Raw genomic sequence first — 13,452 nt, 5'->3', positions numbered from 1 at the left:
GCAGAATACCTTATATGTACAAGGTGTTCAGAGGAAAAAAAGTTGAATATGGAGCAAATTGAGGTGCTTTTTGTCAAAGGGTCAACTGTTGTCTTTGACACTTGAAGGGGACATATGGACAGAACATCTCTGAGTGGGCCATGTCCTGACTTCTTCATTCTTTGCTCACACAAGGGCATGCACTTAGAAGACCACTCATCTTGGAGACGGTGAGTCCACTTTCATGACAGAATTTGCTTTTGAATACCCATGCGATGCTGCCCTTTCCAAAGCAGGCCCAGTGCTCTGTGGAGTCTCCTGGCCCCAGCTTTTAGGTGTAAGGTGCCCACACCCCTCTATCCCCAGCCCTGGTCTTGTGCCCAGCAGACGGCAGTACTTACTTTCAGCACGGTTTTATTGTCTGAGGATGGGGTGCGCCCAGACCACAAGGCAAATTTGCAGGGATCCCCCTCTACGTGCTCGGTCACACCCAGCTCTGAGGTCTGTAGACAGGAAATGCCTGTGAGAGGCGGGGAAGGGGAGGGCAGTGGGGAAACTTAGGGCTGGGGTGGGAAGGGAAAGGCAACAAAGAGGAGAGGACCGAGGAAGGGGCTTCTGTCAATCAAACAAATAGACTGGATATTTTGTTCATCTACCCAGGATGAAAGGACCTACAGGCTGGTGCCTGATTAGCAGGTAGCAGGGAGGGAAGGTGAAGAGGGCGGTGCTAAAAGCAAAGAGGAAGAACTGTGAACTCCAAAATGCAGAATTGGGAGTTGACAGGGGAGCTTTCCAAATAGAAGGCATTTTCATTTGTCCAGGATGGCTTTGGTGTGGTGCCAGGGGAGAGATGAGCTGAGTGTTCAAGATCCCTTCCTGCCCAAGGGCTCCATGAAAACAGGGAGTCTTGTCCTACCCCACCTGTCCAACCTACCAGTAGCTTGTTCTTGTAAACATATTTTGTGTGTCCTGAAGAGTCTTTGATCTCCTTGCTAAAAACCAAGGAGATCTCAAAGAGGAACAGGTGCCGCTCCCGTCCCTTCCGGATCAGTGACTTCGGGTCCCACACTTGAAAGGCATCCTGGAGAATCAGCTCCCCCTGCACGTCCAGGTTCTCATCGAACCCTGAAAAACACACGTTCCATCCTGTGGAGTTTCTCTGGGGCCACAGTCGGGGTGCCATGTTCCACTCCCCTCTCAGAGAAAGGCTTCCCTAACCGTGCGTCCTCAGCTCCCATACTGTGTTCTCTCTCAGCTGGCTCCTGAGACTCCTGAGCACTTGAGCAGACAGTTCTTCGGAGCTGAAATCAGATCCCCCTACCCACACCGGCTCTCCCACCCATAACTGGTACTGGTGGACTCTCCCGCAAAGGTCCGGGCAGCCTCCCCACAGCTCCACTGTCAGTCTGGGACCTCCTGCAAGGGTGAACCCCACAGCCCCCCAGCACCCCTGACTCAGAGCTCAGCGTGGGACTAAGGACAAACAGTGAGGGACTGAATGCTCTTGATCCCACTTTATTTGTAGTGTCTCTATTTCTCATATTCCATTTCTAGGACAATTTCCTTTGATTGTTCTTATATTGTGTGATGTATATACCTTTAAGAGTTTATATTTATACCACTTTAAATGTTTAACGGAGGTTCTGAAACTTTACTGTGCATACGAATCACCCAGAGGTCTTGTGAAATCACAGATTGTTCACCTCCCAAGAGGGCAGGATTCAGAGTAGGTGTGGGTGGAGCCCATGAATTTGCACATCTGACAAGCTCATTAGTGTTATGCTGCTGGTGCACAGACCATACCCAGAGTAGCCAGATCCCGAATACAGGTCAGGGTAAGGCCAGAGGAGAAGGGTACACCCAGGGATGGGAGTAGGTGCAAACATAACAGAAAGGGGTGGAGAAATTGTGACAAAGGAATACATTCAGATGGTTAGTGCTTAGTCTGGAGAAGGTAACCAGAGCTCCTTTGTGTGTGTAGGTAGAATCAGGGCTTGCTTGTTAAAGGTGACCTAGTAGTATTGAGACCAGATTAGGTTTTGTAGATGGGAGGTGGAGTGATGGGGGAGAAAGAGCATCAGCTGTTATATGAAAAGTAACAGTTCACAGGTTTACATATTTACAACAAAGTATACTTATCGCCTGCAAGGCCTGTTTGCCAGGCCTGACTGGGATGAGTAAATTCATCGAGAACTTCTACCCCAATATGGCTGCTCTGCTCATCTCCTTTTGCAGTGCTAAAAACACTTGATCGGAGTCTCACTCTACCAGGTTTCTGGGTCCCACAACAGGACATGGTTCCAGTGGACTGAATGTACTTTGGTAAAGTCCTATCAGGTTTACCTGGTTGGACTTATCTCACCTTCTAGGAATGGCATAAGGGTAGCTGCACACCAGTGTGAATGTACTTAATGCCACTGAACTGTACACTTAAAAATGGTTCTGATGGGAAACTTCAGGTTATGTATACTTTACTGCAATAAAAAAAGAAGGGAACAAGGCTGAAGATGTGTTCTCACACATGTAGGATTTTTACTTATTCTGCTGACAAATGCAATGCAAGTGTTTTGCTGACGAACAGGACTGCTGTGGGCCAGGGCTGTAGCACACTCATAGTAAAGATGATGGCCTTTCCTAGACTACCTCACAGGCAGCAAGGTGTCCACATACTGAGATGGGTTAGGCCGAGTCATACCTGGAGGCGGTGTTAGCTGAGCCAGACCTTGTGCAGCTCCTCTCATACCGCCCAAGGCCTATGGAACACCTTGCCATTTCTCCTCTCTTCCAGCCTTGCCCCTTGCCTGACTTTATGCTACGTCCCTCCCATGATACAAGCTCTCTGGTCTTAAGAAAGGAGGAGGCTCCCCGAGGAGGCTGAGAGGACAGCTACCTTCCAGCATGCTGACATGCATGGCATCATTGGCTTTCTTTGGGACACTGAGCATCACCTCCAGGCCATCCTTGAGCTCCCCCTTCCCCTCTTCACAGCAAGTTAAAAGTTCCTGGGAAAAAAGTCCAAACACAATTAGAATCATTTCCCCCAGCTTCCCGACCCTCCCACCACCAAACCATCAAGGCAATTACACACCAGCTTCATTCTCTGTAATGGTTCCCTCTAAGCTACAAGAAAGTGGGGTGGCGTGGGATGGGATTATCTCCAAAGAAGTCAGCCACAATTTTTTTTTTTACGAACTGAGCTTCCTCAGCTCAGCTCATGCAAACTAACTCAATTCAATCCAACTTCCAAATGGCTGACACTGTAAGTCAGCAACTAGGGTGTTCTCTGTCACTTGACTGCCTCCTAGAGAAGGGGATACCCCTGAGAAACACATGAACAGAGGTGCAGTACTATGAAATCGTAAAGAGAAGACAAGTGTGTGCCAGGAATGCTCAGAATTCATTTAGCACCGCAGGACTAGCACCACTTTTATTTACACACCTCTACTGCTTGAATGCTGGCTTCCCCTACACTGGCGGCAATCTGGGGTTACAGACATTCTAAGTTTATAGCATGTTGGACTTAACAAAAGATTTTTAGATCATATGGATCAGGAGTTCCTAACCTGGGGCCAGCAGATGGGATCCTGGACTAGTCTTTCATTGTCAGATGAGGAAACCGTTATTAAGAGGGACAGAGGTTTTCCCCAGGTTACAGAATTCACTGGAGGTAATGCAAGGGCTTAAGTCCAGGTCTCTCAAATGCAAGTCCAGTGATCCACCCACCACGCCAACCCTGGCTCCTCCATGTCCTCCACCATACCGAGACTTCTGGAGCATGCACTCTCTTTTACTCTCTCATTGGAAACTAGGTCTTTACCATCTTCACAAAAGATGTATAGTATCTGGTTGGTGGAGAAAAGATAATTTCCAACTACCTGAGGAATCATAAAGACCATTTAGATGATTTTGGCCATATCAGAAAAATGCTGTCCTTCATTTTTCTTATCAGGGTTATTGTATCTTGATCACTTTGACACCGGGAAGGAAACTGGCCTGCAATCCATACTCTCTCCTTGGGGGGTTTGTTTAGGGGAAAAGGGAGGCAGGGAATGGGTGGATGTGTGGGGACGTACTTCCAGGAAAGAAAGAATTTGACCAGATCAAACCTTGTAAACAAGTTAATGACAGACCTAGCAAATAAACTAATGACACTTGCTATGGAATGCTTTTGGTGGAATATATCTGGCCTATCTATCCATGACTTCTTATGGTAAACATACCTAGAATCGGGGGCTTTTTGGGCATGGCTCCTTGGAATGTATCACATAAACTATGCAACTAAGAAAAAAGTGACTGCATGACCAAAATGGCTCTCTTCAGGGTAGGTGATAGGATGCAACAAGTATTTTAGAAATCTTGTATGTTAACCAGGCCCACGGCCTATCCTGATGCTGCAAGAAAGGACTTGAAGCTGTTGGCAGTCCTGGACTTCTCTCCATTTTACCTTTGCCTTAAGATCATTTGCATCCTTGAAATTACAGCTGTGCACCATTTAACAATGGGGATACATTCTGAGAAATGTGTCAGTAGTTGCTTTTGCCATTGTGCGAGCATCACAGAATGCACTTACAGAAACCTAGATGGAATAGCCTACTACATACCTAGGCTATATGGTATAGACTACTGCTCCTTGGCTACAAGCTTGTACAGCATGTTACTATATAAACAATACGAGATTAAATCAAGTGCAAGAGAAAATGCAGCAATCAAGAGATGAGGTAAACACGAAGTATATGAGGCTGCTGCCACGGTAATGCAGCATACTGTTCTATAGCAAACGTTTCTTAATAAGTAGAAAGAGTACACTCTAAAATAGAAGAAGAGTAGTAAATATATAAACCAGTAGTAATCATTTTTATCATTATCAGGTATTATGTACTGCACATACTTATGTGTGCTTTCCTTTTTATATAGCACAGTAGGTTTGTCCACATCAGCATCACTACAACATGGGAGTGATACATTATGCTACAACATTATGATGGCTATGGCATCACTAGGCAATAGGAACTTTTTCAGCTCCATTATAATCTTATGGGATCATGGTCATATTGTGGTATATAGTTGGCCGAAATGTCATTAGGCCATACATGACTAGCAAAGCTTTATACTTGGTAGGATATCTGATTAGTGAGAATCTGGTATGAGAATCCAACCCTTTGTATTATCTTGGATATGTTCCACATGAAGAAGGGAGCTTTGCATGTCCATGAAACACGTGAACTGCCCAGAGCATGTTTGTGAGGTAGAAGTGTTCAGCTCCCAGCTCTGTCCTTGGTACCAGTCAGTATAATCTCAATCGTTGTTAAGGCTGCATTTCCTTCTGCCAACCTGAACTCTGATTTTCCTCACTGCTTTCCTAATTCTAACCCTCTCGGCCCTTGTTTTCATACATCATCAAAAGAACTTCTAGGCAGAAACATAAGAGAGAAATTAGAAATATGCTTCAGTTTACAACAGAAAATGCCAATTAGTTTAACCCCAAAGCAATCTGGCAAGTCTGCTAATCAACCAGCAAAGCCAATAAGCTCCATTTGGATTCTGGCTATAGTTTACAATAAAGAGAAGGCCCCACATTTAATATACACTGCAAAAGGAAGTTTTTGCTGTCATATAACACCTAGAGTGAGGAACCCCAGAGAATACTGGTAATTAAATATCAATTTATTTGGAATAAAATGGACTTCAATGAGAAAATGAATTCCATAGTATTTATTTGTAGTTAAAGCTCAGCAAGCTATTTTTCTTTTACTCAGCAGGCACTCTGCCACCAGCACATTTAAAAGAGGCCAAAATTACCTTAAGTGTTTTTTCCCAATAATTCTACCATTTCTTCACAACCAAATTCCCACTACTTTATTTTTTGCTCTCAGTCATATCTCCCTAAAACACTCAACACAGGATGAAAGCCCAGGGCCCACCTCTCCATCTGCCTAAAGCAAAACAGAGGACAGCCTATCCTTTCTCCACTTTCCTCCCTTGTCTGCATCACAAAATTAATCCTCAGAACCTCAGCCTTATGGGTGTTAAAGGGAGAGGTGAAAAGCTGTCTTTCCCTTAGAACTGCATCTTATTGAATATAAGGCACTATCAGTGTAGATGGGTGAGCTGGCTCCTACCCCCACCCCCCAATTCCTGAGAAGGCTTGGGGATACTTTAAAAAAACACAAAAGTAAATTTAAAAAATTGTTTGGCATAAGGAAAATCATTTAGAAGGGTCAAACATTATGTGGAATAGTGAATGGGGAGGATGATTAGGCTGCACAGATCTGGGCTAAGGAGAAACTACTGTAAGTAACCGGACTCAATGCTAACTATCTAACAGTCAAAGGTAAAGAAAGACCTGAAGCTCCTGTGATTTAAAGGTAGAAAGCATATACCCATTTTTCAGGAGACACATTTTCCCCCGCTCCCAATGCCCCACATGGAGCTCTTGTGAGAAATTCTGAGTCTTTATGTGAGAAACCCCGTAACAAAGAGGACATCTCCAAAAGTGGTTCTGCCAGAACAGCCAAGGTGTCCTGCACTTCGTTATTGCTCACACTAGTCCTCAGTAAAGGCCACAGGCATGACGCCATGTTGTAATTCTCTATGTCCTTCTGCAGATGGATGACTTGAGTGCCTGGGAGCAAGAGCCCATGGTCTCTTCTTGGAGACAGGAAGGAGGTTTGAGGAAGGAGGCTGAAGGGGAAGGATGGGACAGGGCCCTGCCCTGACCTGGAGGGGTAAGAGAGGTTCAGGGCACAGGCTCACTGCTGCCCACTCTGTGCTCATCCCAGAATCATGAGTGCTAAGCCAGGGACCCCATGGACCTAACGACAGGCACACTCTCTAACATGACTGGAAACCTAGGTATGAAACTAGACTGGTTTTCAGATTTTGTGAAGCTAGAATATGAGATTCTGCAAGTGCCAACCTGCAAACCACAGGGTCATCAGTTTGATTCCCAGTCAGGGCACATGTCTGGGTTGCGGGCCAGGTCCCCAGCAGGGGGTGCGTGAGAAGTAACCACACATTGATGTTTCTCTCCCTCTCTTTCTCCCTCCTTCCCCTCTCTCTAAAGATAAATAAATAAAATCTTTAAAAAAAGAATTAAGATAGACAGGGGTTATATAATTGTCTATAATATCAATTTCCTGGGCTTTCTGTGGGGAAATGTCATATTTTCAGACTGTCAGTATATTCTCCTCTGAGAAGAATCAGCCCAAATCACTTAGTATTTTAGATAATTTTATTATTTAACTTCAAAAGAGAAGATTTTAGAAAAATCCAAATCTCTTGGTTGGCTCCAGAATCTCTAAAATATGAGATCCTACAGACATAAGAGTGTCATTGTGTTTTAATACGCAATCTTCAACTATTTCCTCTAAAAAACCTCATAGCCTTGACAAACACAGAGATTAAGACAATGGCAAGTACTGCCTTGGACTCCAGTGCCCATGCAGGCTGGCACTGCCCATAAGGCCTTGACCTTTGATCCTATCAGAAGCGGTGGCCACCAGGGGGGATCTTCTCTAGGAGGAAAGGACAGGAGAGGCTTTACGTACCAGCCAGTGCCTGGGGTGGCAATCACTAAAAGTTGTACAGAGGTGGGTGGGTGTGAAAGTCGTTATAACCTGTTCCTGCTCCCAATGAATGAGACCTGGAATATCACAGGATAGGACATGCAGTCTGAGCCAGCAATGCCAGAAACGGGCTCATCTCTGAAGTTATGCTCTAGGTAGAGGAAAGGTCTTCAGGTGGAAGCTTTTCCATCCTCAGACAAAACTGGGACTCCCTGGGCCTGGGCACTCGTGTGGTAGGGGGTGACACAGAGGGGAGGGGAGGTACCTTCAGGAGCAGCTGGTACTTGGTGATCCTCTGGACGGGCTTAATTAGGTAGGAAGAGATGGAGTTGGCCAGACCATGCCGCTGCTGTATCTCCTACAGGATGAAAACGGTACCATTAGACACGGAGGAGCATGCATATGTGTGTTCTGGGAGAAGGCAGGTGGGGTAAGAAGAGAGGACAAAAGAGAAAAGGGTAGATGATCATGAGAAACTATTCTTTGATGGGGAGAGGGAAGCAGAGACATATGAAAGACTAAGGTGCATGTGTAAATAATCAATAGAAAGAAAATGGAGAGATGGCGAAAAGGGAGGAGCTTTAGGGAAACAAAGCAGATTTGTGAAACAAATGGAAATTAAGAAGAAATAGAGAAAGACAAAGGTGGAAAAAGAAAGTGATAAGATATATATTGGACAGGAGGGTAAAGGAGAGGTGAAGAAGAAGTGAAAGGAAATAAACCCAGAATGGAGGAAATGAAAGGGGGATAAAAGGGAAGATGAGAATAAAGGGAAGGCAGAGAGTAAGGCTCTGATTTCTATTGATGGCTACTGTGTATTTATCCACCTGTGGTCTCCTTCTTAAAACTGCACAAGGATACATCTCATTTCCCATTCCTCCTCTCTTTAAATTTAATGCATCTTGACTTAGAATCACCACTTCCTCCTTACAGCAGTTTTATTGAGATCAACGGTACTTCCTTCATTCTTCAGGTCTGTCGAGTTGGAAACCATGCAGTCATTTTCAGTTATTTTCCTTCTGTTACCCCCGACAACTGGGGAAGACAAGTCTTTCCTGCCCATTTTCACCCACACTGCCCATGTCATTCATGCCCAGGCCATGACTGTGGCCTCCAACTGCTCTTTGTGCCTCTAGTCTCTCATTTTAGACCACTCTCTAACCTACCTCCAAAATGATCTTCCATCCCCAAAGGTCTAGGTGTAATGACAGTTAGGGGACGGTACATTTTAGTCTCTTCCCTCAAGAACCTTACATTCTAGCTAGCTGATAATACTCACACACATGAAATAGACAGCAATGAAAGATAACAGTAAGCATTCTCATAGGTTATAGCCAGGGAGACCAGAGCAGAGTTACCAGCCCCATGAATGGTTTTATAGACATGAAACCTTCGGCTGGGGCTTAGAGGGTTGTTTGGGGTGGTGAAGTGGGAAGCTGGAAGGATGGTTCCCTATAAAGGGCAAACATGTAGAGCAAAAATGCACAGGAAATAATCATTATATATTTAGATGATAATGAGGACCATGCCTGAGAGGTACAGAGGATGCACACCTACATTCTAGAAAAAGTAAAAAATACAGTTAGATAAGCAAGACGCTTTCAGGTGATTGCTAAAGTTGAGCTAGAATGAAGAATTAGGGTTTGTTGGTGAATTTCTCAATGTAAAGGATTGTAGCTACTGAATGGAAGGAAAACTTGAAAGCAATGTTTCAGGAAGAGTAATTTAAGTCTAATGGCAACAGAGGGGGTTGGAAAATAGAGGCAAGCAGACTGATTAGGAGATCATGGCAAAAGGCTAAGTGTAGACATAGAGTTACCACAGGATCCACCAATTCCACTCCTAGGAAAACAGGGTGGGGCAAAAGTAGGTTTAAAGTTATGAGTACTTGAAATGGTTTATTCTTGTGTTATTATGTATTAATTATTGTATTATTTCCCATACAAATAACTAAACCTACTTTTGCCCCACCTGTATATCCAAGAGAAATGAAAACGTATGTCTACACAAAAACTTGTACACAATGTTTATTGTAGTATTATTAATATTAATAATAATATGGAGAAGGTTGACACAACTCAAACGTCCATCAACTGATGAATAGAAAAACAGAATGTGATATATCTGTACAGTAAAGACTATTTGGTCATAAAAAGAAATGAAGTACCGAGTCATGCTACAACACAGATGAACCTGGAACGTCATGCTATGTGAAAAATCAAGTCAGTCACAACAGAACACACATTACATGATTCTGCTTTTATGAAATGTCCAGACCAGGCAAATTTACACAAAAGAACAGAGATCATTGGTTGCTTAAGGCTGGGGAATGGCAGGGGAGGATAAGGTTGGGGGTGGTAGCTAAAGAGGGCAGGGTTGCTTTATGAGATGATAAAAACATTCTAACATTAACATTGTGGGTAGTTGCACAGGTCTGTGAACACACACACACACAGGTGTTTAACAGGCAGGCCTAAGCTAAGCTAGTGAAAACAAAGCATTAGGAGAAATAAAAAGAAATATTTAAAGTTAGACAAGTTAGGACTTGCTGTGTGGCCATGGAAAAGGGTAAAGAAGAGGGAATATTAATAAAAAATTACTCCATTTCCTGCCAATCATCCCAGAAATGAGCAATTTTCTCACTCACTTGCCTCTTCCCTAGAGGTGTGTAGTTGTGGCAGGACTCGTTCAAGGATGATGGGCAAGACAGCTGGCAGCTTGGCTCTCTTCGCCAGAGTCAACACTGTGAGTTTGTTTGGGGGCTTGGGCAGGGCAGCACATGCAATAATGTACCTGTGACAGTCCTCCCCTCTGACAAGACGCTGGGTTGGGGGAGGCGGCCTGTGGGGCAGCGAGGAAGGGGGCTGCCTCCAGCGGCCAGGCTGGCAAACCACGCTTAGTAATCAACACAGCATCAGGCACCACTGCCTCACAGTGTTCATATCTGGAGTAGAAAAGTCTGGATCATGTGAATGTGTAAGACTTTCCAGGTCTTCAATTTTCTGTGTTCTCTTTACAAGAATGGGAGATAAGGGGCTGCCTTTATTAAGGGCTTATCTCTTTTATAGAATGAAGGCCTAAAGCAGAGAGTTCCTAAGTGCAGAATTTAGGGAAATCCTTCTGATGGGTTGGAAAAAAGTTGCAAAAATTATGCTTTCTGGAAAGCTTTGGGAACAATCAGGAGAGTTAACTGCTCCCTCTCCCCACCTCCAGGATAAGCCTGGGAACTCCTTCCATTGGCCTTCCCAACTAATGCAAAGGCTAATCAGGCACTGCTTTGGAAATGGAGGGCAGGGTGTAAAATTTGGAGTCTATCTGACTTCTCAGTCAAAGTCCAGAAATTGGCTAGAAACAGGAATATGAGGAATGTGGGACTAAAGGAAAACACGGTTTAACAGCAGATACTGTGGCATATATAAAATGAACCAGGCAAACCATTAGCTAACCTCAAGTGGCCCCCCTCAAGGGGGGCGGTGTGAGTAATGGAAAGGTACAATGTTAACCTGCCAAAAGGTGAATCATTACAAATACCAAGAGTAAGGCTAAGAGTAATAATGTGTGCATAGAGAAAGGGAAGGATGGACTCAGAAACCAACATTGGACCTTTAAAGTACAGGAAGAATTCTGAAGAGTGACTTTGTACGTGTTTGAGTGTGTGCATGTGTGACAAAGGGGGTTGCAATCCATTTTAGGCAGAGAGAGCAGGGTGAGCAAAGATTAGTAAGCAGGATGGTCTAAGGCAGTGGTCCTAACCCCCAGGCCATGGACAGGTACTGATCAGCACCTGTTAGGAATGGAGGGGCCACACAGCAGGGGGTGAACATGAATATACTGTGCTTGAATCATCCCCAAACCACCCCCACTCCTTACCCCCCAGTCCATGGAAAAACTGTCTTCCATGAAACCAGTCCCTGGTGCCAAAAAGGTTGGGGACCACTGATCTGAGGCTTGCTCAGAGCAAAGGGCATGTATGTTCAAAACAATACAAAGTCGAAGACAGAACAAAGTGCATTTAAAATTTCAAAAAGACCCTTCTGAATACTGTTGATGAATAGTCATCCAGAAACATCTTAAGGGAAATACATTATTAAGCAAAGATAATGGCACAAAACATTCTATAAACTCTGATAACAAGTTAAGGTAGCCCTTTACTTGGGTTTTCTGTTTTACCAAATTTAACCTCAGAAATTCCAGTTTGGGATCTTATAACCATTTTCACATTAATGCTCTATTAACAAATCATATGCTTTTTCTTGCCTGGTTTTCTCCCATTCAAGTGTGATCACTTCACTGAGCAATAGGATCCTCAGGGAATTATTTCTGTTATGTCAGTGTCAGGCTAGAAAGAGGCTCAGAAGGTTCATTTTGTAAACTTGAGTATGGGGACTGTAATTAAATGTCCGTATCCCCAGAGGGCCCAGCACACTGTCTTGCGTCTAGTAGACATTCAAAATATTCGAAGGAATGGGAGCAGGTAGGCAGAAAGACAGACTGACAGACATGCTGACCTTCAAGCTGTTCTCACTTTGGATGTGTCTACCAGAACGGGTGGGCATCACTGTTACAGTCTCTCTCTCACTGAACTTCCTTCCTGCCCCCCTCATTTCTTCTCTCCCTCTTTTCTTCCCTGGGATCCTGCAGTGACCCATTTGATTCTGTTCACTTTAGGTCACTCTCTGGGGACTAGAACATACAGACTTATACCATCATTCACCAACAGGATAGGATCCTCATTCAAAACCAAAGGATCTGACGAGGCCCATCAGCTCTGACTCTCCCCCTGGCTTCCATTACTGCACAAGTGCTCAACCCTGAAACTTTTAAAACTCTCAACGCCCAGCCCAAACCCAGGCCAATCAAAACAGAATCTCAGAGGCAGGACCCAGAATCAGCAGTTTTCAAAGCTCCCCAGGTGATTAGCCAAGGTTGAAACGATTGCATTAGAGTAGTGGTTCTCAAATTTGAGTAGGCACCAGAGTCCCCTGGATGGCTCCTTAAAACCCACACTGTCAGGCTCTGGCCTGGAGATTCTGACTCAATAACATCCAAAATATGCCTGTCTACCAAGTTCTCAGGGGAGGACGATGTGGCTGGTCTGCGGACCACACTTTGAGAACCTCTGCAGTTGAGGGAGCTGAATACGAAGCAGAACTGAAACATCTTAATGAACACCTGCATCACAGTAGGCTCTTATACACACCAGACTTATGGCTAACTTGGCGTGGGGTGGAGGCATGGAGGCAAACATGCTTTGTCCAAAATCACAGCACTTGAGATGGGATGGAGTTAAACAGAAGACAAATACTGCTTTGGTTTTCCTCCATGCTTTATCCATGAGATAGAGGTTTGGAAAGGCCAGTAAAGAAAAGAAAGGAACAAAGGATAGCAACCCATTATCCCAAAGTAGTGAAGCATTTCCATGTGCTTCAGTGGCTCAAGAATGGAAAATCACAGCTTACATCAAAGAAGGTGCCTGCATGCTCCAGAATCAGCTGGTTGGAATCAGGCTTGTTTTTACAGTAGGTGACATACATCTGAAATTTATCTGCCTAAAAAGAACAAAGACAATAATAGATAAGTATACATTAGTGGCTCCCTTCTGCTGACCGTGCCTACAGGGTCCAGCAAGGGCTGTGCAGTTAAACGCTCAGACACGGTGTGCCACATGATTGCCTGTGGCAAGTGTTCTGGGCTGTCCAGTGCGTGCTGCCAGACAAACTTTGGGATGCTTTTCTCCTAACAGCATCAGAAAGCTTCCTGAAAGGAAGCAAGCTCATTTTAAAACTAGTCTGTGCTGGAAAGAATTAGCAAAACCAATTCACATATCATAATGTATTCTGAAGTTGGACAGAATTTATTTAGATGTTATTCCCTTGTTTGGATTACCTACTATTGCGCATCCCATCTT

At 44.4% G+C, this 13,452-nt stretch overlaps 1 protein-coding gene across 19 annotated transcripts in view; it reads right to left on the bottom strand.

Moving 5' to 3' along the window:
• The window catches only part of KALRN (kalirin RhoGEF kinase), a 698,826-nt gene that overhangs the window by 217,012 nt on the left and 468,362 nt on the right, over nt 1-13,452 (bottom strand). For all 19 annotated transcript variants that reach the window (XM_045851423.1, XM_045851424.1, XM_045851434.1 and 16 more), the window contains exons 27-31: nt 13,004-13,093; nt 7,810-7,902; nt 2,870-2,981; nt 914-1,104; nt 381-482 (exon numbers count right to left, since the gene is read on the bottom strand). In XM_045851423.1, the coding sequence (XP_045707379.1) occupies nt 381-482; nt 914-1,104; nt 2,870-2,981; nt 7,810-7,902; nt 13,004-13,093 (588 nt within the window). The remainder of the gene's footprint in view (nt 1-380; nt 483-913; nt 1,105-2,869; nt 2,982-7,809; nt 7,903-13,003; nt 13,094-13,452) is intronic.

The sequence above is a fragment of the Phyllostomus hastatus genome, unplaced genomic scaffold (assembly GCF_019186645.2).
Source record: "Phyllostomus hastatus isolate PE091 unplaced genomic scaffold, TTU_PhHast_1.1 phas_contig_86, whole genome shotgun sequence".
NCBI classification, from domain to species: domain Eukaryota; kingdom Metazoa; phylum Chordata; class Mammalia; order Chiroptera; family Phyllostomidae; genus Phyllostomus; species Phyllostomus hastatus.
This window is presented reverse-complemented; position numbering and strand designations above follow the sequence as displayed.